This window comes from Anomaloglossus baeobatrachus, chromosome 5 (assembly GCF_048569485.1).
Source record: "Anomaloglossus baeobatrachus isolate aAnoBae1 chromosome 5, aAnoBae1.hap1, whole genome shotgun sequence".
NCBI lineage: Eukaryota > Metazoa > Chordata > Amphibia > Anura > Aromobatidae > Anomaloglossus > Anomaloglossus baeobatrachus.
In genome coordinates, this window is record NC_134357.1 from 224,592,541 (window position 1) to 224,618,275 (window position 25,735).

The window sequence follows — 25,735 nt, forward strand, 5'->3', positions numbered from 1 at the left end:
GCTTTTAAGTTTTTTATTTAAAAAAAACAAACAAAACGACTTTACATAAAAGTTATCAGAATAATGGTTGTTTAACATACATCTAATTATTTAAGCATTACCTATACCAATTCAATTATAACCTTGCTATATACACTTCTCAACATAGAAACTGCAACACCAAGAAAGAAAAGAAAAGGCATGGATTTATGGATATCACAAGATGAATAGACATGTTAATAATATACAAATGATGAAAAAAATGGAAAAAAAATCAAATTATCATAGTTTATTCCCTGCACATAATACCTTGGCTGTGATAATTGAGGTTAATAATGGTTGTTTAAGGAATGTTCTATCATTTCTGAATTTTTGAAAGCAAATCATCAAGATCCACTTTCTGACAACTCTTTTGCAATTGTCAACCAATGATGTCCCAGTTGTGTTAGATGGAAGACATCTTCAGAGGTCTTGAGCACATTTAGGCCATGAAGGTTGTTCTAAGTAGCACAAACAACATACCACCTGGTGCTGTCATTTAGAAACTCTGGCTCCTATGACTCTTTGGAGAAAATGCTGTACCACTTGTATCAACAACCAAATAGATTTATTACCGATCTGTTGTTAGTGTACCTGGAATGAAGATGGTGTCCTTCTTAGTGGCGTAAATAAAGTCAGGTGGGCGCCCACCTGCATTTTGGTCAGATGTATGGGTTCATGCAGCATTCTATATCCTATAAAGAAATACGTTTTCACCTTGAATGTAATATTGTCCCAATTCTGGGCCCCTTCCTGTAAAAATGTACCCTAACCTGGGCAATTTGCTGTAATAATGTCCCCCCTCGTGTCTTAATTTCTCCCCATTTAATTAGTGTCTCGCATCCTGGCACCTTCCTGTAATAATGATCCTCTTCCTAGTCCTTTCCTATAGTAATGTCCCCCGTCCTGGGCTCCTTCTAGTAAAAATCATGGCTCCTACCTTTTCTAATGACTCCCATCCTGGTATAATGTCTCCCGTTGTGGGCTCTCTCCCTTTTATAATGTCCCTTGTCCTTGGCCCCTTCCAGTAATAATGATGTCACCTTTATTGGGCCTCAACCTGGAATAATGTCTCCTCTTCCTTTTATGTCTCCCATCGTGGGCCCCTTCTTGCTATAATCTCCCATATACTGGGCCGCTTACTAGTATAATGTCCCACACATTTAAATACAGGAAAATGATCATTCTTACCTTCTTCCACGCCAACCAAGTTCCCACTTCTTACAGTAATACAAGCCACATGTGGGCTAGCGTTCAGTTGAAAAACATCCAAGGTAAAATATCTTGTGCAATGTCTTCGGAATTTTCTGCCATTGAGCACATCTGGAACATCATCCGTCAACAATTGCAAGGGGAGCTGCCAGCAGTAGATCTTGATGGTTGCCCAGATGCATTCAGAGTGGCAGAACATTTTCAAAAGGTTTAGAAAATGTTTGCTTCCATTTTTTTATCATTTGCATATCACTAACATAGCTATCCACTTGTGATTTCTATAATTACAAATCTTTTCTTTTTTGGCGTTACAATTTCATTGTTGAGGACTGTACTATCAACTATTAAGGCAAATGTTACACGGCACGTTTGGCTGCGTGACATCAATATTGCAATGTCACACTACAATATCACATCTGATTGTCTTTGTGATTATGTGCTAATGTAAGACTCCTGTGACTTTTCTCTGAGTTGGTTACTTTTCAACAATATGTGACAGATTGCTCAAATGTTTTGCTCACTTGACACATAGCCCTAGTTTTATTGTAAATAAACATAAGAAAAAGGAATCAATTAAAAGGACACAAATGTTTCTTACACCACATTATTATATATTGTGCTTTTATTGGTTTTTCAAATACATTATCTGTCAAATGCAATCTTAAAATTGCTCTTGAGATAATACATTTATCTTGTCACTGATAGTATATCAGGAGGAAAGTAATGAAAATTATGGTTATATAAATACGTATTAAAACATTAGTACAAGTATGCGATTCACAACAGTCAATCAAAATAATTGTATTGCTTTGTAGAACTGACAACCTGTATTCCAGTAAAATCTCAATCTTTGTTTTGAAGAGATCAAAAGAAACAAATGAAACTCCTAATTGCAGTAAGAAAAACGATGCACTAAGTCTCTTGACCACACCAAGGGTGCACCGAGCACCTAAATTAGCATACTTGACTAAACGTCAGTTTCTGCAGAACAGAGGCAGCAATTAGAACACAAAAGGTGCAAGTTCTATTTGGGCTGTATCCACTAAAGGCTATGTGCTTAGTTTATGCTGTCACTTTGGGTTGACAAACTAATTTTAAAGCATTTAAGGTCCACTTTCCTAACAGTGGAAAACCCCTTTAAATGACCTAAACTAAAAAGCTGAGCAGGAACTCCCCCTTTTCAGGTCCAACTCTGGCTTCTTGCCACTGCTTCGGTCTTGGTGTTTTGACTCCAGCAATGATGTCTCGTCAACTGCACGTCACTGCTTCAGCTAATCAATGGACTTAGCAGCTCATGTCGTCTACCTCCTGATGACATGACATCATCAATGAAGGCAGGAAATCGGCAATGGACCCACAGAGGGCGAGTAGCTACCCTGTTATTGTAGTTATTTTTGAGCATCTAGAGTCAACAGTCCTGAAAGGGGAAATCTCCTTTAAGTATTGTTCTAAGTGGGCTACACTGCAGTTTTACTTTATCAGGTTTGCAATATTCAGACTTCAACACATAGTGTAATCTCATGTTAGCCTAATAAAATATTTTTGTGTTCACTTCTCCTGGATTATGACATGCAAGTTAAGATTGTGTGTGAGTAATATCTGCAGCAAAGATGTCAATCACAAAAGAGGCCAATTTTAACTCTTGTGCTGCCTTTCCTACTTACTTAGCCCCACAAACATGCACTAAAACTCGTACATAATAAATCCAGAAACAAATGCTATTTTATCCTTTGTGTAGAAACTTATTGATGGTGTAAACGTAGTAGAAGTTTCTAAAATGGTAAAACTCTAAGTATAATTTTAAATTACCAGATGTAGTTTAAGATGAGTTGCATCCTCCGATGTCACATAAAACACACCAGACTACAAATCCTATGGGTCAAATCTCCAGTTTTACCTTCACTGCACTGAAAAGGACAATCAGTCCAGTGCAGGGATCTAACCAGTCAAACTAAGCCTGTGCTTCACTATTCGGCTATGTGCTCATGCTGAGTATTTAGTTGCAGAATTTCTTCACCAAATCTGCATCTCCAGGCAGAAAAAAGCACGTATTTGACACATTTTCTGTGCGTTTTTTTCGATGCATTGTTTCCATGCGTTTTTCATGCATTCGGGGTGAAAAAACACTGAAAGAATTGACAATGCAGTTTAGTTTCTGCAGAAAACATGCAAGGGAAAAAAGCAACATTTGTACACAACTTCAGAATTATCATTGACTTTGCTGGCATAAGGATTTGCATGCAGTTCTGTGACAAAACCGCCTAAAAAAAGCACATAAACGTGATAAAAACACACTGTGTGCACATAGCCTCAGTTGATCAGTGCATTTTCAAAAATCCTGTGTCTGTATGCACAAAAGACTTATAATTTAAAATAATGTAAGGCTATGTGCGTACTGGGAAATGGAATTTTCTTGAGAAAATTCCGCATGCTGTCAAAGATTACCGCACCCGCGGTAAAAAACCGCGGGAAACAGCATCCGAAAACCGCATGCGGTTTGCCGCGGTTTGCTGCGGTTTTACGCGGTATTGTTTGCGGTATTGCTGCGGTTTTGCCGCGTGCGGGTTGGGATGTGCTTTATTGCATTCAATGCAATAAAGCACATTGAAAAAAAAAAAAAAAAGTCATTTAATTCTCAGATAGTAGATAGATAGACAGAAGAATAGATAGAGGGATAGATAGATAGACAGACAGATAGAGGGATATATAGAGGGATAGATAGAGGACAGATCGCTGCATTTCCCACGGTCGGCAGTGAGTTCACATTACCGGCCGTGGGAAATGACCGGTAATTACCTCTGCTGTCTGCTGCATTCATTCAGCGCTGTGTCTGTGACAGTCGCGGCTGGATGTAAGCAGCGCAGGACCTGTGGATTACGCCGGAGCGGTGGATTACGCCGGAGCTGTGGATTACGCCAGAGCGGTGGATTATGCCGGAGCTTTGGTGCGGGAGGGGTTAATAAAATGGTGAACGAGGCTTGTTTGTTTTATTTAAAATAAAGGATTTTTCTGTGTGTGTGTTTTATTAACTTTACTTACAGGTTGATCATGTCAGCTGTCACATAGACGCTGCCATGATCAAGCCTGGAGTTAATGGCGGTGATCCCCCACCACCATTAACCCCTTGTATTACCCTGACCGCCACTGCTACACGGCAGCAAGAAGAGCCGAGGACACGCCGGTGCTGCCGCATAATGCATGCGACAGTGCCGGGGCAGCTGCGGCTGATATTCTCGGCTGCAGGAGGGGGAGTGAGGCGGGGGACATTAACCCTGCCCCTCTCCCTCCCCAGCCTGAGAATACCGGGCCGCCGCTGTGTGCTTACCTCGGCTGGAAGGTGAATATACAGTGGAGCCCACGTTCTTTGTTTTCTATATTTCCGTTTTCTTTCTATGTGTGTTCTATGTGTCTGTGTCTGTGTTCTATGTGTCTGTGATGTCTATCTGTGTCTGTGATGTGTTTGTGTTTACTCTCTGCTTTGCTTCCTCTTCCTGTAATGACATCACTTCCCTGCAAACCGCAGACAGGCGATGTACATTACCGGAGGTAAACCGCGAAATACCGCAGGGAATAACGCAGGAAAACGCAGTGAACCGCACAGAATTTGCTGCCTGCGTTATTCCCTGCGGGATTTCCCGATTACATTGCAGTCAATGGAGTGAAATCCCGCAGCGATGTGCGGAAAAGAAGTGACATGCACTTGTTTTTGCTGCGGGATTCCCGCAGCAAAACATGCAGCTGTCAAATTCCGCCCAGTGCGCACAGGATTTTTTTTCTCCATAGGATTTGCTGGTGATTCACTGCAGAGATGTTATGAACATTTTCTGCAGCGAAACATGCAGCAAATCCGCGGAAAATCCGCGGCAAAATCCGGTAAGTGCGCACATAGCCTAAGAGAGAAACTTCTACCCGAACATAATGATTGTATATCTAAATAGAATTTCTCAAACAATACTCCCAAAATATTTTAAGATATAACTTATAATACAAAATTAAAAACGTTATATGAATATATATACCCACATATACCATCACAACAAATAAAATGTGTCAATGAGGAGCGATGGCGATAGAACCACCAAATTACAGGTACACTAACCAGTTTGGGTGCCAGTCTGATGTTTATTTTGATTAATTGCTACTGTGACGCCCTGGACTAGTCAGGTCGTCCCAGGTAGTCACACACACAACACCACACCCCCTCCCTAGACAGGTGACAGCAGCCAACCACAAAAAACCCTTGTCACCACTCTTCCAGGTTTGATGTCCACACCAGGGGGGGTGGAGCCAGGCTGTTGGGTCCACCAACCGAGGAGTTCACAGGCCTGGATGCGGGAAAAACACAGTAGTTAGTTGGTGGAGTAGTTCTGACAGTGAAGGAGTGTAGTGAAATTCCAGGGCAGACCTATGACCAGGCCTGCCATAATCCACCGGTGGCTGGGTCGGAGCCCAGTCGCCATTGGCAAGGAGGCAGACGGTGGTGGCCACCTGCAGGAGACCGGAAAAACGACCGGTGGAACTGCAAGGGACTGGAACAGGGTAGTGGCCCGCCGGAACCGAACCGGGGAGCCAACTGGATACCGGAGCATCAGGCAGGGTACTCAGACCCCGAACTAGGCTAGAAGCCACCCATTTAGTCAAATTAACTGATTGGGGTCTGGACCTCAGGGGTTCATTCCCACCTAAGTCCCGACTGAAGGCAACAGCCCATCCATTCCGGATAAGTGCCACCGCCAAAGGCAAGAGATCCAAAGGGCCAGCGTCTGCGGACAAACGGGCTGCTATGACACATCAAAGTCGGGGAGCGGACTACCGGTGTCTAGGCACAGGAGTCACCATCCACACATAAAGGTGCAGGAGAAAGGCGGAAACCACCAACCTGATCTGGAAAAGCTGCAGCCGGCTGCGGGCCCCGTCCATCACTCAGTTTGGTTTACCAGTGACTCCAGTGTCTTGTGTCAGAGTGAGTACACCAGTGCCATCAGGCACCGCACCGCGCTGCACCGCAACACTAAACCCTGCACCCCGGCCCTCTCAACCGGGCCCCCGGGACCAACATCCCCTACCCATGGAGGGGTCAACACCTAGCTGCGCCACTACACCGCTCCCGGGAGCCCCCGTACCTTCACCGCAGTGGTGGTGTCTACAAACACCACAACCCGTGGATGTGGTCACGAACTTATAATCCAAATCAAAACCACCGCGGCCCCAGCCGTGGGACTCCTCACCCGAATCCCAGAGTGTAGCGCCAACTCCCTTGCAGAGCGATGTGACCCCCGGGTCCGTGAGAGGCTCGAGCCACCACCCGCAGTACGAGCACGGATCCGAGCGGCTCGGCGGTCGCAGCCGAGCCCGCGGGGCAGTACACATTGACTCTTCTGGCGTTTGCGAACGGGATAGAACCAGCCACTTACCAGTGGAAATGTGCCTTCGGATTATTGCCAGTGGCATCCCGCTGAAAAATTGGAGAATCCGCCATCTTGAGCACTTAAAGTTCCTGCTCGAGTCGTCTTCCCTGAGCAGAAAAGGCGCGAAGGCGAAGCCCCGCCCCCTGAGAGCAGAGCAGTGCAAAAAGCAAGTGAAGTGCTCGAGAAAGACCAAGGGTGGCGGGCGAGGACTGTTTGTCATGTGACCGCATGGATAAAGGGCAGGGACGCCAGGACCGCGCCACCCGTCTTGTTCCTGGAACCCGAGCACCCAGCATGTCCGCCCCGTCCGAGAGGCCAGAATTCCCGGAGCCTGAGCCCGGAACATCGGCGTGGGTGGAAGCCCGGACGACCCTCATGTGCTGCCGGCTGCATGTCCAGGTGAGGTACCTGATGGAGCAGTGGACGGCCGAGATGGGGGAGATCGCCGCGGCCATGCGGGCACGCGAGATGGAGGTGATTATAGAGGAGAGGGCGAGTGACCCACGCCCCTATGTCCTTGAGCGACCGGCTGCTGCTGCTGAGGGACCCGGTCTACCCCCAATTCTCCTGTCGCCCCCTCCGCTGCCCGTACCGGTCACTGCTGCTCCCCCACTTGGTCTGCCGCCCCCGACACCAGCGGCGGAGCCCGTCCCAGTTGCCCAGAAGGACCCGCTCATAGAAGCAGTCCGCGGGCGACTGTATGCATGACCCGCACCCGTCCCGCTTTCGTGGAAGGAGGGTTCCCGGAGGAAGCCCGCTCCCGAGGAGGCCCCACTGCTCCCGGAAGCGACCGCACCCGAAGAGATCCCAGACCCGGCAGTCCGCCCGGCCAAGACGAAGGTGCCGGATACCCAGAGACCCGCCCGGCAGGTAAAGCTGGCCGCTCCCCACATCCAGGCTTCGGCTGAGGTGGCGCAGGGTTGTTGCTGCAGGGCAGCGCCCCAGGCCGCGACACATCGGGGTTCCCAAAAAAAGGTGCCGATCGTAGTTGGCACGGTGGAACTCCAGCTGGGCCCGCCCCGCGCGCCCGAGGGGCACGTAGACGCCCTGTATTGGGAGGGGCAGCAGAGCCAGCTGGGCCGGGAGATCGAGGCCTGGGAGAAGAGGAGGGCCGAGGTCCTGGCCCGCATGATTAAGGAGGAGAACCTGAGGTGTGCCACCTTCCATGTGCGAGGCCCGAGGTATGAGGGCCAGGTCCGGCGCTTTGACCCCGACAGGGGGTGGGGGTTCCTGTTTGAGCCCGGCTTGGAGCAATAAGTATTTGTATCCCATCGGGACGTGTATCCCCACCTGCCTATGGGCCACCCAGACCGTGACCTGATCCCTGGAGAGTTGGTCACGTACACCCGCCACTGTGGAGAGAGGGGCTGGTTTGCTCTGAGCGTGCAGAGAAGGGCACAACATGGAGGCCCGGAGTGCTCCCAGACCCCTCCCCACCGTACATCCCCGGAGTCACCGTGGAGGCAGAGTACGAGGTGGAGGATGAAAGTGCCGAAGATTAAGGTAGCAGATCCCCGTTGCCACAAGGACAGTCCCCGTTGGGACCCTACTGCAAGTACCCGTTGGGACCTACATTGTTTATGGTAGCGGAACCAGCTACTGAAGCGCTCGTACCTGTTGGGACTTTTGTTGCCCCCATTTTAAAGACAAGGCCGAGAACTGGGAGGCCACCCAAAAACTTTTGGGCATGTAAATAATCCCTCCCCTTACCGGCCGTCCAGTTACACCGCCTCCGGAGAGGCAGATTGGAGGCTGGGCCTGCGAGAAAGTGATGGCCGAGGCCCGCCACAACTGAAACCGGTTGCCATCCTCCGAGCCGGGGGTCCCCTTGGACGTGGGGCCCCTGAGAGACAGGCGGTTGTAAACCCACAAATTGCGCTAAACATACCTGGGCCCATTCCTCGACTGGGGAAAAGGGGTGCGCACCAGCGCTTAGCGGTGGCATCAAGGTCTAGGTTGTTTGGGTGGGTGACTGGAGGACCCGGTTCCCGTATTAATAGAAATGTTATCGTAACGTTAAAGCATGTGCCTCCCATACGGGAAGATTCAACAAATGTAAAAATGTTATTATACTTGTTCTTATGTTCCCGTTTATCTTTTTCAGAAGCAAAAATAAACCGGAAATGGACGGGCAGCCCGCGGACAGTCTGCATTAAACCAAGGGGGAATGTGACGCCCTGAACCAGTCAGGTCGTCCCAGGTGGTTACACACACACAACACCACAACCCCTCCCTAGACAGGTGACAGCAGCCAACCACAAAAAACCCTTTTCACCACCCTCCAGGTTTGATGTCCACCAAGGAGTTCACAGGCCTGGAGGGAAAAACACAGTAGTTAGTTGGTGGAGTAGTTCTGACAGTGAAGGAGTGTCGTGAAGTTCCAGGGCAGACCTGTGACCAGGCCTGCCATAATCCACCGGTGGCTGGGTCGGAGCCAGGGTACTCAGAAACCGAACTAGGCTAGAAGCAACCCATTTAGTCAAATTAACTGATTGCGGTCTGGACCTCAGGCAACAGCCCAGCCATTCCGGATAAGTGCCACCGCCAAAGGCAAGAGATCCAAAGGGCCAGTGTCTGTGAGAAAACGGGCTCCTACGACACATCAAAGTCGGGGAGCGGACTACCGGTGTCTAGGCACAGGAGTCACCATCCAAACATAAGGGTGCAGGAGAAAGGCGGAAACCACCAACCTGATCTGGAAAAGCTGCAGCCAGCTGTGGGCCCCGTCCATCACTCCGTTTGGTTTACCAGTGACTCCAGTGTCTTGTGTCAGAGTGAGTACACCAGTGCCATCAGGCACCGCACCGCGCTGCATCGCAACACTACACCCTGCACCCCGGCCCTCTCCAACCGGGCCCCCGGGACCAACATCCCCTACCCACAAAGGGGTCAACACCTAGCTGCGCCACTACACCGCTCCCGGGAGCCTCCGTACCTTCACCGCGGTGGTGTCTACAATCACAACAACCCGTGGGTGGCGTCACGAACTTATAATCCAAATCAAAACCACCGCGATCCCGGCCGTGAGACTCCTCACCCAAATCCCCGCGTGTAGCGCCAACTCCCTTGCAGAGCGACGTAACCCCCGGGTCCGTGAGAGGCTCGAGCAACCACCCGCAGTACGAGCACGGATCCGAGCGGCTCGGCGGTCACAGCCGAGCCCGCGGGGCGGTACACTACTAATTTGGTGTCTCCAGTCCGTCTGTACTGTTGATTGAGATAGTACTTTAATTACATACCCGTATTAATGCCCTGCTTGCTTACTATAGGCAAATCCTTGCTTTACTATGCCACCTTCTTCCTCTGAATTAAATGTTTAGGTATGGATATGGTGATTTAAAGTGAGCCATCGTGGAATGGAGGCATCATCTTTTTATTTAGGGTGCTTAATCCTTGTTGGTAGGCAGAGGACAGACCGAATAGGACTAAACAGGAGCAAGGTGTTGTTTCCCTGGAGGGGCTTCTTTAGGCTATGTGCGCACGCTGCATTTTTGCACGTTTTTGGGTGTGTTTTTGGTCTAAAAACTGCATGACTGTCCGCACAGTGCAGTTTTGTTTTAGGTGCGTTTTTGAGGTGACCACAAAGATGCAACATGTCAATTATTTCTGCATTTTTGCCAGCGTTTTTCACCCATGCAATGCATTGGAAAAAATGCAGCAACAAAAATGCAGCAAAACGCAGCAAAAAAACATGCAAAAACGCATGTTTTTTTTTGTGTTTTTACTGCGGGGGCTTTTTTGTGCGGCCAAAACCGCTGCATCTTTGTGGTCACAAGAAAACGCAGCGTGCGCACATAGCCTAACTGTTTTAAGTCCCCACTCTTGTAGGGAATAGAACTCTTACTATTTTGCACTTTGTGTATTTTGTTTCATCTGACAGAATCACTTTTTCTTTGTTGTTATAGTATATCTGGGTAAATATATCAATACATCTGTAGCACCGGTGTCTATGCACCGATCACCCTCTTCCCTGCAGAGATGCCCACTCACCGCCGCGGCTGGCCCGCATCACTCTGCATGACTTCCCTGGGGTCCTCCACGTGGAGGTCCCTGCTCTCTCTCCCAGGACCTGTGCAAGCCACACAGGCCCTCTGGGAGGGCTCCAAAGGTGTGCACATGCACAGCTGCCCTTCTCTTAAAGGCCCAGTATGTCACTTTCTGGAAGTGTCTCTCAGCTTATCGCTGAGAGGCACTGGGTACTTAAGGCACTCTTCCACTAGGGGAGGTGCCTGATCAACTTGATTAGTTAGTGGTTTGGTCTCTAGCCAGCTAGTTGTCAGGACCCCTTGTCTGTTGTGCTTTCCAGTTATAGTGTACAGTGTCCTTGTCTGTCTCCCAGTCCCACCAGTCCCTTGATGTCCGTCCTCCATGGTGTCACGGCCAGGTGGACGGGCAGACCCAGGAGGTGGATCCACTGGGCCGAACTCCTAGATGGTAGTAAAGAGTCCGGTAGCTGGAACACTATAAACAGCAGAACAGTCCGTGCACACGAGTATAGCGGAGAAGTCCCTGGGACCACGGAGTCACGGGTGGTAGTCCGGGTGACGCAGCTCAGGTTCGGAAGCCGAGATGATGTCAGGCGGGGTCCGGAACCTTTGGAGCGAGATGACGGGTCACCGCAGGGATCCGAGATGGTGCGGACTGTCAGGATGGCAGATGGACAGCGTTCGGGGTTCAGGATACGGCCGGACTGGATGGCGAGGCAGGCACGGCTCTACAAGAGAGATAGGTGAGTATATGCACAGAGACACCAGGAGACCTGACTCCTAGCTTAGGAAACACGAAGATCAGGCCCCGCCCCCTTGGACAATAACCCCCTTTATACCCTGTACCTGTTTAGCCTCATTTCCTGTTAATGGACGCTGGCCCTTTAAGAAAGGGTCAGTGACCGCGCGCGCGCCCTAATGCGCATGCGCGCCGCCCGGGTGCCAGAAGCCAGGGAAGGAAGCTGAGAGGAGGACGCAGGGGAGCCGGCCAGGGCCTGGGAAGCCGTCGGGCGCCGGGATCGGAGACCAGGGGACCTGGGAAGGACGGGCACCGGAGGCTGGAGAGCGGGGAGCGTGGCAGGTGAGCCGGGGAGCGGGGGTGAGGACCCGGGGAGCGGAACCGAGGACCCGGGGAGCGTGACAGTACCCCCCCCACGCCCCCCTCCCCGCAACCGGGACATGAAGGCACGGATCAGAGGAGTGCCCACGTTCTCCCTGGGCTCCCAGGACCTATCCTCAGGACCATACCCTTCCCAGTCCACCAGGAAGAACTGTCGACCTCGTACGGTCTTCATGGCCACGATATCCCTTACCGCATAGATGTCGTCATCGGCTATAGGAGGAGGAGCCGGACTGGCAGCAGCGGAGAAGGGACCCAGGACAACCGGCTTGAGCAGGGAGACGTGGAATGAGTTGGGTATCCTCATCGTGGCCGGGAGCTGTAGCTTGTAGGAGACCTCATTGATCTTGTTGAGGACTTTAAACGGCCCAATGTAGCGAGGACCCAGCTTGTATGATGGTATCTTCAGGCGGACGTACTGGGAAGCAAGCCAGACGAGATCTCCAGGAGAGAAACACGGAGGGTCCAGACGTTTCTTGTCTGCGTGTCTTTTCATCCGCAGGGAAGCACGCCCAAGGGACGCTTTGACAGAGTCCCAAATGGTTGCAAAGTCACGGGCTACTGTATCTGCAGCAGGGACATCCGAAGAAGGGGATACAGGCAATGGGATGGAAGGCTGAAGTCCGTAAACGACATGGAAGGGAGAGCTGGAGGACGACTCACTGATGTGGTGGTTGTGGGAGAATTCAGCCCAAGGAAGAAGAGCGGACCAGTCGTCGTGATGGGCGTTAACATAGTGACGTAAGAAAGAGGTCAAGATTTGATTGACCCTCTCTACCTGGCCATTAGACTGAGGATGGTATGCAGATGAAAAGTCCAGAGTCACTCCCAGATGTTTACAGAGAGCCCTCCAGAAGCGGGAGGTGAACTGAGTTCCTCTGTCGGATACGATGTGTAATGGAAAGCCATGCAAGCGGAAGATGTGTTGTATATAGGCGTCCGCGAGTTCCTGAGCAGAGGGCAGTCCAGCCATAGGGACGAAATGGGCCATTTTAGAGAACCGGTCCACCACGACCCATATGACTGTGTGTCCGGAGGACAATGGCAAGTCCGTAATAAAGTCCATTGCTATGTGTTGCCACGGAACTGAGGGTATCGGCAGAGGCAGAAGACGGCCATATGGGAGGTGTTTGGGCGTCTTGTTCCTGGCACAAGAGGAACAGGCGGATACAAAAGCAGCGACGTCCGTGCGAAGGGATGGCCACCAATAATGACGTACAATCGCACCCCATGTCTTTTTCTGACCAGCATGACCGGCTGTTTTCGAGGCATGACCCCAGTGTAACACTTTTTCCCTGTCTACCTCGGAGACATAGGTCTTCCCGGGCGGTATCTGGGCCAGGGTGACAGGGGCCACCGGAATGATTTTACTAGGACAAATGATGGGTTGGGTAGTCTCTTCCTCCTGCTCCATGGGCATGAAAGACCTGGACAAGGCATCAGCGCGTACATTCTTGTCCGCGGGTCGGAAGTGAAGCTGGAAATCAAACCTGGCAAAGAATAGGGACCACCTGGCTTGCCGTGGGTTCAGACGCTGAGCGGACCGTAGGTATTCCAAGTTCTTGTGGTCCGTGTAAATAATCACGGGGTACACTGCACCTTCCAGGAGGTAGCGCCATTCCTCCAAAGCCAGTTTGACTGCCAAGAGCTCTCGGTCACCGATGGTGTAGTTGCGTTCAGGCGCTGAGAAGCCCTTGGAGAAGAATCCGCAAGTCACCATCTTCCCGGAGGAGGACTTTTGCATGAGCACTGCTCCGGCTCCTGAGGAGGAGGCATCCACCTCCAAGGTGAACTGGCGGTTTAACTCCGGACGGTGGAGTACAGGAGAGGAAGCAAAAGCCCGCTTCAGAGAGCCAAACGCGGCGTCAGCCGCAGGTGACCAGTCCTTTGGATTAGCCTCCTTCTTAGTCAAAGCGGAGAGAGGAGCAGTCAAGGCAGAGAAGTGAGGGATAAACTGGCGGTAGTAGTTGGCGAATCCCAGGAAGCGTTGGATTGCCTTCAGTCCAGAAGGAGGAGGCCAGTTGAGAATGGCGGAGACCTTCTTGGGATCCATCTGCAGTCCAGTATCAGAGATGATGTACCCCAGAAAGGGGAGAGAAGACTGCTCAAAGACACACTTCTCATACTTTGCGTACAGACGATTCTCTCTCAGTCTTTGTAGAACCAGCTGTACGTTTTCTCTGTGGGTTTGGAGGTCCGGAGAGAAGACAAGGATGTCATCTAGATACACTACCACACAGAGGTAGAGAAGGTCCCGGAACACGTCGTTCACCAGTTCTTGAAATACGGCAGGAGCGTTACACAGGCCGAAGGGCATCACGCAGTATTCATAATGTCCATCGCGCGTATTGAACGCGGTTTTCCATTCGTCACCAGAGCGGATGCGTACCAGATTGTAAGCACCCCGAAGATCCAGCTTGGTGAACACACGAGCTCCTCTAAGCCGGTCAAACAATTCGGGAATGAGCGGCAGAGGGTACTTGTTTTTTACGGTGATTTGATTCAGACCCCGGTAGTCTATGCATGGGCGTAAGTCGCCCTCTTTCTTCTTGACAAAGAAGAAACCTGCTCCAGCAGGAGAGGAGGATCTCCGAATGAACCCCCTTGCCAGGCTCTCTGAGATGTAAGCAGACATGGCCCTTGTTTCGGCTGGAGATAAAGGATATATGCGTCCTCGTGGTGGTGTTGTTCCTGGGAGCAGGTCGATGGCACAATCGTATGGACGATGTGGCGGCAGTACCTCGGATTCCTTTTTATCAAAGACATCTGCAAAGGACCAATAGGCCGAGGGCAGCCCCGGTAGGTTCTCTGGAACCGGAGGTCGTCGGATGGGTTGTATGGACTTTAGGCACCTCTCATGACACGAAGAGCCCCATCGGGTGATTTCGCCAGTGCCCCAGCTAACTGATGGTTCGTGTGTCCGCAACCATGGAAGTCCCAGCAGGATCTGGTGGGACATGTGTGGGAGAACGTAGAAAGCGATGTTCTCGGTGTGAAGGGCACCGATACGCAGTTCGACCGGCCTGGTGATCCAGGAGATGGTGTCAGAGAGGGGTCTCCCATCCACCGAGGCAATCACTAGGGGCTTGTCGAGTGGAATAACAGGCACCCGGTACTTGTCCACCGTGGCCTGCTGGATGAAATTGCCTGCTGCCCCGGAATCGAGGTAGGCATCAGCCGTGAACCGCGTCTCTCCCGTTGTCACTTGCACTGTCCATGTAACCGGGTCAGAGAGAGTCCCAGCACCTAGGGTGGCCTCTCCTACCAACCCTAGGCTTTGGAGTTTCCTGGCCTCTCTGGACAGGAGCATAGCAGGTGTGTGTCCTCACCGCAGTAAAAGCAGAGACCCTTGGCGAGCCGCTCTGCTCGACGTTGTTCAGACTGACGCACTCGGTCGATCTGCATGGGCTCGTGGACGGGAGCCCCAGCTGTCGATGACTGAAGTACGGAGGGTTTCTGCGGAGGAGAGGAATGCCGTACTGGACATCTCTCATGGGACACTTCCTTGGATCGCTCCTGAAAGCGAATGTCCACTCGAGTCGCTAGGGCAATCAGGGCATCCAGGGTGGTCGGTACGTCACGACCCGCCAGCTCATCTTTAATTCGCCCTGAGAGTCCTTCCCAGAAGGCGGCGGTTAGGGCCTCGTTGTTCCACCCGAGTTCTGAGGCCAGGGTGCGAAACCGGATCGCGTATTGACCCACCGTCAGAGTCCCCTGACGCAACCGGAGAAGAGACGAAGCAGACGCGGAGGCGCGTCCGGGCTCATCAAAAGTACCACGGAATGCCTGCAGGAAGTCCTGGATGTTCGTGGTCACAGGATCCCCCTTCTCCCACAAGGGGTTCATCCACGCCAGTGCCTCACCCTCTAGATGGGACATGATGAAGGCGACCTTGGCTTGGTCGGAGGCAAACAAATGCGGCAGCTGCGTGAAATGGAGGGAGCATTGGTTTAAGAATCCCCTGCAGGTCTTGGGGTCTCCGGCGTACCGGGGTGGTGAAGCCAACCGAAGTCTGGTGGTATCTGAAGAAGTCGCCACAGGAGCTGGATCCGTGGATTGACTAGTGGAAGCCCGGGATGTTGAAGTCGTAACTGCCGTTTGTAGCGTGTTCAGGCGGGCGTCCACAGAAGACATGAATTGCAGCATGCGGGTCTGGACTTCACGCTGGCGTTGGAGTTCCTCCTGTACGGCTGCTAGTGCTGCAGCGGGATCCATGACCTGATCTTACTGTCACGGCCAGGTGGACGGGCAGACCCAGGAGGTGGATCCACTGGGCCGAACTCCTAGATGGTAGTAAAGAGTCCGGTAGCTGGAACACTATAAACAGCAGAACAGTCCGTGCACACGAGTATAGCGGAGAAGTCCCTGGGACCACGGAGTCACGGGTGGTAGTCCGGGTGACGCAGCTCAGGTTCGGAAGCCGAGATGATGTCAGGCGGGGTCCGGAACCTTTGGAGCGAGATGACGGGTCACCGCAGGGATCCGAGATGGTGCGGACTGTCAGGATGGCAGATGGACAGCGTTCGGGGTTCAGGATACGGCCGGACTGGATGGCGAGGCAGGCACGGCTCTACAAGAGAGATAGGTGAGTATATGCACAGAGACACCAGGAGACCTGACTCCTAGCTTAGGAAACACGAAGATCAGGCCCCGCCCCCTTGGACAATAACCCCCTTTATACCCTGTACCTGTTTAGCCTCATTTCCTGTTAATGGACGCTGGCCCTTTAAGAAAGGGTCAGTGACCGCGCGCGCGCCCTAATGCGCATGCGCGCCGCCCGGGTGCCAGAAGCCAGGGAAGGAAGCTGAGAGGAGGACGCAGGGGAGCCGGCCAGGGCCTGGGAAGCCGTCGGGCGCCGGGATCGGAGACAAGGGGACCTGGGAAGGACGGGCACCGGAGGCTGGAGAGCGGGGAGCGTGGCAGGTGAGCCGGGGAGCGGGGGTGAGGACCCGGGGAGCGGAACCGAGGACCCGGGGAGCGTGACACATGGTCGTGCCATCTGCCTCAGCTACCCCGGTGGCCGCAGCTTTAGTAGTGACTGTGTCCATCTACCCAGGTACCTCGATGTCCGTCCTCCATGGCCGTGACATCTGCCTTAGCTACCCCGGTGGTCCCAGCTTCACTAGTGACTGTGTCCGTCTTTCCCCTCAGCCGTGCTATTTGCCTCAGACTTCCCGGAAGTTCTTGCTTCTCTAGAGAGATGTCTGTTTGTCTCAATGTCCGACCCTGCCCTGGAAGTCGCACCTGGGGTCTGCCTCACGGTGGGTGCTTAGTCAAGCCCCTCCCACTAAAGGGTAAGCCCAGTTTCCTCCAGTGGGTCCAGTCCTGCTCGCCGCTTTACCATCTGCTGCGGCGAGCTTTACTATCCTTTTAATATAAAATGTTAAAGCTATATCTTAAAAAATATTTCCCGAGTATTGTAAGAGAAATTGTACTGATGACCCTGGTAGTAAAATCATATTGATGTACTATTATAACTAGACAAAGCAACAGAGCTGCAGAACTGTGACTTTGGGGAGTAGATCATGCCTCCTGGTCAGTGCCTATCTAGATGGATCACACACAAAACACCAAGCTGCGTAACACTGGCGCTTGTTTCGTTGACTGAACAAACTGAAGATCTTGTTTTTGTAAAAGTTGGATTTGCTGTTTTGTTTTTTTTTTACAATTTAGGGTCCAATTTACAGTTGTACTCTGTGTTGATGGGCCAGATTTATGAGAAGTTATCTTTTCTCTGATCCAAATGGTGCCTCCCATACACACAAAATTTGTTTCATTGTTTTTCCTTATTTATGCGGGGAGCATTGTATTTTGTGTTTTAGTTGCGTTGTGGGTTATACAAGGCCTAATATACAGTCATGCATATATATCAAGATATCAAGCTGAGTGTGTGTGTGTGTCCACTAAAGGAAGCCGCACCGTCGCATTTACAGTCACAAAATTTTGCACAGACGCCTCATGTGACCCAGGGGGCGTTGTAGACTATGTTTTGACGGGAAAATTTAATCCCGCGCTTTACAGTTACTCTCCAAAAAACCTGCCTCTATTAAAGTCAATGGAGCAGCGAGCTATTAGGTAATTAATAGCAGCTGTGAGTGGTTGCTATAGGAACAAAATAAACTGTTAGTATAACAAGCTTATGTGTGAGGTAATAAGATGTCGGTGGGGAGACGGATAGAGAGAAACAGAAAGAGACACACAGACATAGGCACAGACAGAGTAAGAGGCAGACAGACATAGACAGACAGACAGGGAAAGAGACAGAGAAAGAGAGACAGTCAAAGACAATGACAGAGGCAGACAGATAGACAACCAGGGAAAGAGACAGGAAGAGAGACAGCGAAAGACAGGGAAAGAGACAGAGACAAGTAAAGAGACAGGGAAAGAGACAGAGACAAGTAAAGAGACAGGGAAAGAGAAAGGGAAAGATACAAAGACAGACGGGGAAAGAGACAGACGGGGAAAGAGACCAAGTAAAGAGACAGGGAAAGAGACAGACAGGGTAAGAGACAGGGAAAGATACAGAGACAGACGGGGAAAGAGACAGATGGGGAAAGAGACCAAATAAAGAGACAGGGAAAGAGACAGGGAAAGATACAGAGACAGACAGGGAAAGAGACAAGTAAAGAGACAGGGAAAGAGACAGAGACAAGTAAAGAGACGGGGAACGAGACAGAGAAAAATAAAGAGACTGGGAAAGAGACAGATACAAGTAAAGAGACAGGGAAAGAGACAGATACAAGTAAAGAGACAGGGAAAGAGACAGATACAAGTAAAGAGACAGGGAAAGAGACAGAGACAAGTAAAGAGAAAGGGAAAGATAAAGAGACAGACGGGGAAAGAGACAAGTAAAGAGACAGGGAAAGAAACAGAGACAAGTAAAGAGACAGGGACAGACGGGGAAAAAGACAAACGGGGAACGAGACAGACCTGGAACGAGACAGACAGACAGAGAGAGACACAGACAGACACAGAGAGAGACAGACACCGAGATGGAGAGAGACAGACAGAGAGACTGATACAGAGACAGACAGAGAGACTGATGCAGACAGAGACAGACATCAGAGATAGACAGACAGACAGAGACTGGGAGAGAGACAAAGAGACAGTTACTATCCCTGGCAACGCCCGGATACTACAGAAAGTATATATATAAATATATACAGTCATATGAAAAAGTTTGGGCACCCCTATTAATGTTAACCTTTTTTCTTTATAACAATTTGGGGTTTTGCAACAGCTATTTCAGTTTCATATACCTAATAACTGAGGGACTCAGTAATATTTCTGGATTGAAATGAGGTTTATTGTACAAACAGAAAATGTGCAATCCGCATTTAAACAAAATTTGACAGGTGCAAAAGTATGGGCACCTCAACATAAAAGTGACATTAATATTTTGTAGATCCTCCTTTTGCAAATATAACAGCCTCTAGTCGCTTCCTGTAGCTTTCAATGAATTCCTGGATCCTGGATGAAGGTATATTCTGCACCGCAGCGTAACTGCATGCGTCCTGCGTCCCCAGCACAATCTATGAAGATTGTGCATAATCCATGCGCACGTTGCGTTTTAGAACGCATCGATTTGCATGCTGCCAAATAGCTGTGTTGTAAAAAGCAACATGTCACTTATTCCGTGTGCTTTGGATGCAGCCCCCGCTCTGTCTATGGGAGGTGCTGCATCCAGAGTGCATGAAATCTGCCTTTTCACTGCTTTAATTCCGCAGTGTTTCTGCAGCAATTTGAAGTGCACATGTGCCGTTCAAATCGCTGCAGAAATTTCTGCAGGTACAGGACGCAACGTGGGCACATAGCCTCAGGCTTAAGAAAAGTGCATATTGTTATTACTTTATGTTATTTCTCTTAGATGTCCCGGCTTATTTATTCATTGGCATTGTTTCGATATCATACATAAGTAGAGAGAACAAGTACTTTTGCACTTTTTTTGTGTGGAATTTCTTGTTGAGATCAACCATGAACTATTTTTAATATGAACTTATAGTAAAGTAAATTATTTTTATATTAATTTTAGTGGTTATTGCCTATTGTTTTCTGATTGTTAGTGTCAGGGAGTGACCACTATGTTAGATCTATAAATCCGGGAGGTCTATAGAAATATTAGAAATGTTTCCAATACATATCTAACCCTAAAGTGTAACATGTTGTGTGAGCAATAGTGAATCATGATTCATTACTCCACAGGACATATTTCCACATTAGTCCTGTGGTCGGTATTTTACAGTACTTCATCCATCACTTGGTATTGTGCTTGGTTATGTATGGCTTCCAAGTAGCTGCTCGGCTATGGAAACCCATCTCATTGAGCTCGCAGCATAGAGTTTTTGTGCTGATGTTAATACTAGAGGAAGAGGTTTGGGTCCCTGCAGTTATTTAAATTGTCTCTTCAGTGAAGAAGTAGATGGACTCTAGTGCTATCTATAGGCGGTAGCAATCCTAAAAGTCAAAAGTGCAGTTATTTAGTAAGCAACAAATTGGCAGCCTTTATACACCTCTGCATTAGGGAACCCCACTCTGTAACTTTAGGTGATCTCACACTTTGTGTTCCAAAAGCTTGCCCTATTCAGTAACAACGTTCACAGTTAATTGTGAAATATGTAAAAGGGCAGTATTCTGCTCTAATAAGCTATTTAAAAACACCAATTTAATTTAGCCTTGATTTTGCCAAACAATAGAAGTGTACGATACTGGATTTATTAATTCAATGATTTAGTAAAAGCCAGCTAAGTTAGAGAAGGTTACGCAATACAAAGAATACTCTGTGAAAAATTGATACTATGTGATGCCATAACATTTATGGAAACCACATTGGATAGAAGTGTTTTCAGTGCAATTCTGATTAAAGAGGGAGGCAACCTTCTGGATAAGTTTCGTAGATCTCAAAAGCTTGTGTTTTGTAAGAAGTACTTACCCCAAGTCTTCACTTCCCCCCTTGTTGTCCACCTTTTGGACTATAAACATTGGCCATGAGGATCCTAGTATCCATATGACTTAAGATGGTGGATTTGGCTGCCTTTGGACTCCATCCATTTCTGTATAACAACCGATTAAGGAAATTTTGCTTTCTGTATATGCATATTTGGTCACAAAGGTAGACAAAGCCAGATGAGCATTGAACAGCTGCCATGTGATTAAATCATGAAACCATCACCATTTTGATCCAATATTTACAGTCCTATCTTTGGGCACCAAGGGTCTTGAAATGAAGATCTCTGCTTACAGCAACAATACACAAATGTTTATGGCATATTAGTAGAATTGTACATTAAAAATACTGTAACAAACTTGAACAAAATCATTTTTAACATGATCTCATAGACAGGTCTGTGTTTTAGTTTATCATATGTAATTATTGATATCTTACCCAAACTACTTATAGCTAGTTTTCTTTCTTAAATAAAAGTCCATACCATTACTTTATCTTAAGACGGTCATTTGGATTTCAATACTTTATAAAAATCTTCTGAATTATAATCTCATCTCTTGATGAATGGTTGTCCTCATATTCCACTCTCCCGAGTCTCACATAACACTGAAATATACATTACATTGTGGGCATTGCCATACAAGTGCTATGGTTTACTGTATCTACAAATGGACATCTTAAGGCCCCCATAAATATTAAATAGCTGCCAAACAAATGATGGTTCATCCGATAGCTATAGCTATAACTTCTGATTCCCCAATATATAAGTTCATTCAGCTCAGCTGAACATTCATGTGCTTTCAAAAGGGAAGAAGGGGAGAGCAGAGAAAACCACTGATGAGACAGCCCTGGCATTGGCTTAACAGCAGGGTCAGGTATTAACACTCAAACTGGACGACCCTTATCTGCTCCTACATCATCTGTCGGAGAAGAAACGGAAGGCCCCCATACACATTGACTGTTGGCTGATCCTGCCGATATCTGCGTGTTTAGTCAACTTTAGTATAAGGTGTATGGGGGTCTTTAAGGTTTTAGTTGTCATCTACTGTTTTACCAAATTCATTTATTTTTGTGACATTAGGGTTTTTTTTTACTCTTGTTCCCATTATTTCTATTCCCCTGCCTTTAAGTCCTTCTCTTTTAATATGATTCTGAGGATGTGTTTCAGCTCTGACCTTTTCCATGTAACTTAGGATTTCCTGAGGTTCTCTCAAGCCCATATCCTTACATACCCATACAATGTCCTCATCACTAGCCACCATAATAGACTGCATATTAGGATCATAAGTTACTCTTTCAAATCTTCTTCCTCCATTAGAAGGAGGAGTTGTTTTAAGTGACTTAACTTCAGATCTTAGTGCTTCTATAAAAGCCATAGCATGGTTTGTAGAAGTAGAAAATGAACTGGCATCCAATTGACATTCACTATTAGTTTCAGCCTCCTGGAAATTTCTTACAGGATGGAAAGTACTTGTCAGAGTTTGAGAACCCAAATTACTGGCAAACCACTGTCCTCTTTCTTCTTCCTCACCAACTGTTCCTTGGGATTTTGGTTCATCAGCATCTGACCCGTCTAACCATACCCAGTTTGGCGCCTCCGGATTGCCAGGTCCGTCATGTGCTGATTTTTTCCTGTACTTTCTAATGAAAGCCAGACAGCTAAAAAGGAACAAAAGGGTGAGAAGAGAAAAAATTGCAAGAAGTCCATAAAGTCCTTTATCCAAGCCTGGTATTCCCCACCTTGTGGTAACAATGTCATCAGCACCTGCATGAGATCTATCATCTTCTATGGTAGTGTGATCACTCCTAAGGATTATGTCATTGGTCCCTGGAATAACATTGTTAGCACTTGAGATAATGTCCCGATCCCTGGACAATAGGACAGTATCCCCTTGTATTATATCTCTTTCAGGATGTTCATCAGTTATTGTTCCATTTCTTTTAAATGTAACTCTGGTATACCCAACACTGAGCAAGCCATTGGTTTCCTTTTCTCTACATTTTTCTGGTAAGAAGAGTGACATACGCAGTAAAGGGTCGTCACCCAGATTTTCAAAAATGATTACTGGCAAAGACCAGTAATTTGGTGACATTACAGTGCGACCAACTGACAGAACCGATGGATCAGATGACACGACCGATAAAGACAGCTCTTGAGGATTATAGATGGTTATTGGAGTCACAGACATATCACTGAAAATTAACCAGACAGATAGTATGGCCTCCTAAAGAAAAAAAAAAAGAAAATCATTAATTTTTTACCATTTAACTGCCTGAATAAATGTGATTTGTCATTTGTAAGCAGAACTATAACTGGCAAGATGTGTTTTTCACAAAGAAACATAAGGGGATGAGCAAATACCATTACCAGTGGGTTAGATGCCACACCCCATAAGCACACTGGTGCAATTGCAGGTTTACATGTTCATCAACTGCCTATAATTGCAAGTTGATATGGTCATCAACTGCCTAAGAATAGTCCGTAGGCCTGACATGTTAGACGACCCTTTATTACTATATAAACAGAGAAAGCAGAGTGTTTTGAATAAAATGTAAAATTTTATTATACAGTGCCTACAAGTAGTATTCAACCCCCTGCAGATTTAGCAGGTTTACACATTCGGAATTAACTTGGCATTGTGACATTTGGACTGTAGATCAGCCTGGAACTGTGAAATGCACTGCAGCAAAAAAGAATGTTATTTCTTTTTTTATTTTTTTTTTTTAAATTGTGAAAAGTTTATTCAGAGGGTCATTTATTATTCAACCCCTCAAACCACAAGAATTCTGTTTGGTTCCCCTAAAGTATTAAGAAGTATTTCAGGCACAAAGAACAATGAGCTTCACATGTTTGGATTAATTATCTCTTTTTCCAGCCTTTTCTGACTAATTAAGACCCTCCCCAAACTTGTGAACAGCACTCATACTTGGTCAACATGGGAAAGACAAAGGAGCATTCCAAGGCCATCAGAGACAAGATCGTGGAGGGTCACAAGGCTGGCAAATGGTACAAAACCCTTTCCAAGGAGTTGGGCCTACCTGTCTCCACTGTTGGGAGCATCATCTGGAAGTGGAAGGCTTATGGAACTACTGTTAGCCTTCCACAGCCTGGACAGCCTTTGAACGTTTCCACCCGTGCAGAGGCCAGGCTTGTCCGAAGAGTCAAGGCTAACAAGGAAGGAGCTCCGGGAAGATCTCATGGCAGTGGGGACATTGGTTTCAGTCAATACCATAAGTAACGTACTCCACCGCAATGGTCTCCGTTTTAGATGAGCCCGTAAGGTACCTTTACTTTTAAAGCGTCATGTCAAGGCTTGTCTACAGTTTGCTCATGATCACTTGGAGGACTCTGAGACAGACTGGTTCAAGGTTCTCTGGTCTGATGAGACCAAGATCGAGATCTTTGGTGCCAACCACACACGTGACGTTTGGAGACTGGATGGCACTGCATACGACCCCAAGAATACCATCCCTACAGCCAAGCATGGTGGTGGCAGCATCATGCTGTGGGGCTGTTTCTCAGCCAACGGGCCTGGCCATCTGGTCCGCATCCATAGGAAGATGGATAGCACGGCCTACCTGGAGATTTTGGCCAAGAACCTCCGCTCCTCCATCAAGGATCTTAAGATGGGTCGTCATTTCATCTTCCAACAAGACAACGACCCAAAGCACACAGCCAAGAAAACCAAAGCCTGGTTCAAGAGGGAAAAAATCAAGGTGTTGCAGTGGCCTAGCCAATCTCCTGACCTTAACCCAATTGAAAACTTGTGGAAGGAGCTCAAGATTAAAGTCCACATGAGACACCGAAAGAACCTAGATAACTTGGAGAAGATCTGCATGGAGGAGTGGGCCAAGATAACTCCAGAGGCCTGTGCCGGCCTGATCAGGTCTTATAAAAGACGATTATTAGCTGTAATTGCAAACAAGGGTTATTCCACAAAATATTAAACCTAGGGGTTGAATAATAATTGACCCACACTTTTATGTTGAAAATTTATTAAAATTTAACTGAGCAACATAACTTGTTGGTTTGTAAGATTTATGCATCTGTTAATAAATCCTGCTCTTGTTTGAAGTTTGAAGGCTCTAACTTATTTGCATCTTATCAAACCTGCTAAATCTGCAGGGGGTTGAATACTACTTGTAGGCACTGTATATTAGGATTAAAATTGATGAAGTACAAAATAGCAAGTGAACAAAGATAGTATTAAATCAAGGATATGGCAGTAAAAATGTGAGACTGCACACAGTATGTATGCACATAGTGGATTACAATCCAACCAAAGAAATACTGGATAAGAGAAAGGATCCTATTCCCAAGTGCTGTAAAGCAATATAAGGGAAGTAATAGGTCCAATTAGTACAAAAAAAAATATCTAATGGAAATTATCATAACAAGTAAAGGCTGATACATACTTATAAAGTGCTGTGTGCAGTATCACAGAAGTGGGATTCCACAGGAAGACCCACGACGACCGTTTCGCATAGGATTCTATAGCTTAATCATGGAGAAGTCACCCTATATTACTAGTGTGGATATATAAAATTTGCGTATGCTTTTACTGTTTCGTCTACTTTTTTTTAAGGGACGCTAAAACCAGGAATAAATGTTTAATTTAAACAAGAAATATAGTTGTTGTCATTATTCATTAGTCAATACAGTAGGATGCAAACATTTGGCTACTCCTGGTCAAAATTACTGTTATTGTGAATAGTGAAGCAAGTTGAGGATGAAACGATCTCTAAAAGGCAAAGTTAAAGATGACACATTTCCTTTGCATTTAAGGCAAAAATATATATATTTTTTTTATCTTTTACATTTGGGCTGTTTGGACACCTTTGGAGATTTGTGGGCTCAATTAACTTTGACCAAGGTTTCAGACCTTAAATAGCCCGTTAGTGGTAGTGTTCACTATAATCATTAGCAAAGGTCAGATGATAAAACTTTCACAGCTTCATAAAAATCCAGATTCCTCTCACCTTCTGTCAAAAGAACATCAGCCATGGGTTCGTCTAAACAGCTGTCTAACACTCCAAAAATGAAAAT

At 47.8% G+C, this 25,735-nt stretch overlaps 1 protein-coding gene across 2 annotated transcripts in view; it reads right to left on the bottom strand.

The window, feature by feature from the left end:
- Nucleotides 1-21,703: 21,703 nt before the first annotated feature.
- Nucleotides 21,704-25,735, bottom strand: part of TMEM132A (transmembrane protein 132A) — an 849,435-nt gene continuing 845,403 nt past the window's right edge. For both annotated transcript variants that reach the window (XM_075349137.1, XM_075349136.1), the window contains exon 12: nt 21,704-22,913. In XM_075349137.1, the coding sequence (XP_075205252.1) occupies nt 21,720-22,913 (1,194 nt within the window). In that variant the 3' untranslated portion in view covers nt 21,704-21,719. The remainder of the gene's footprint in view (nt 22,914-25,735) is intronic.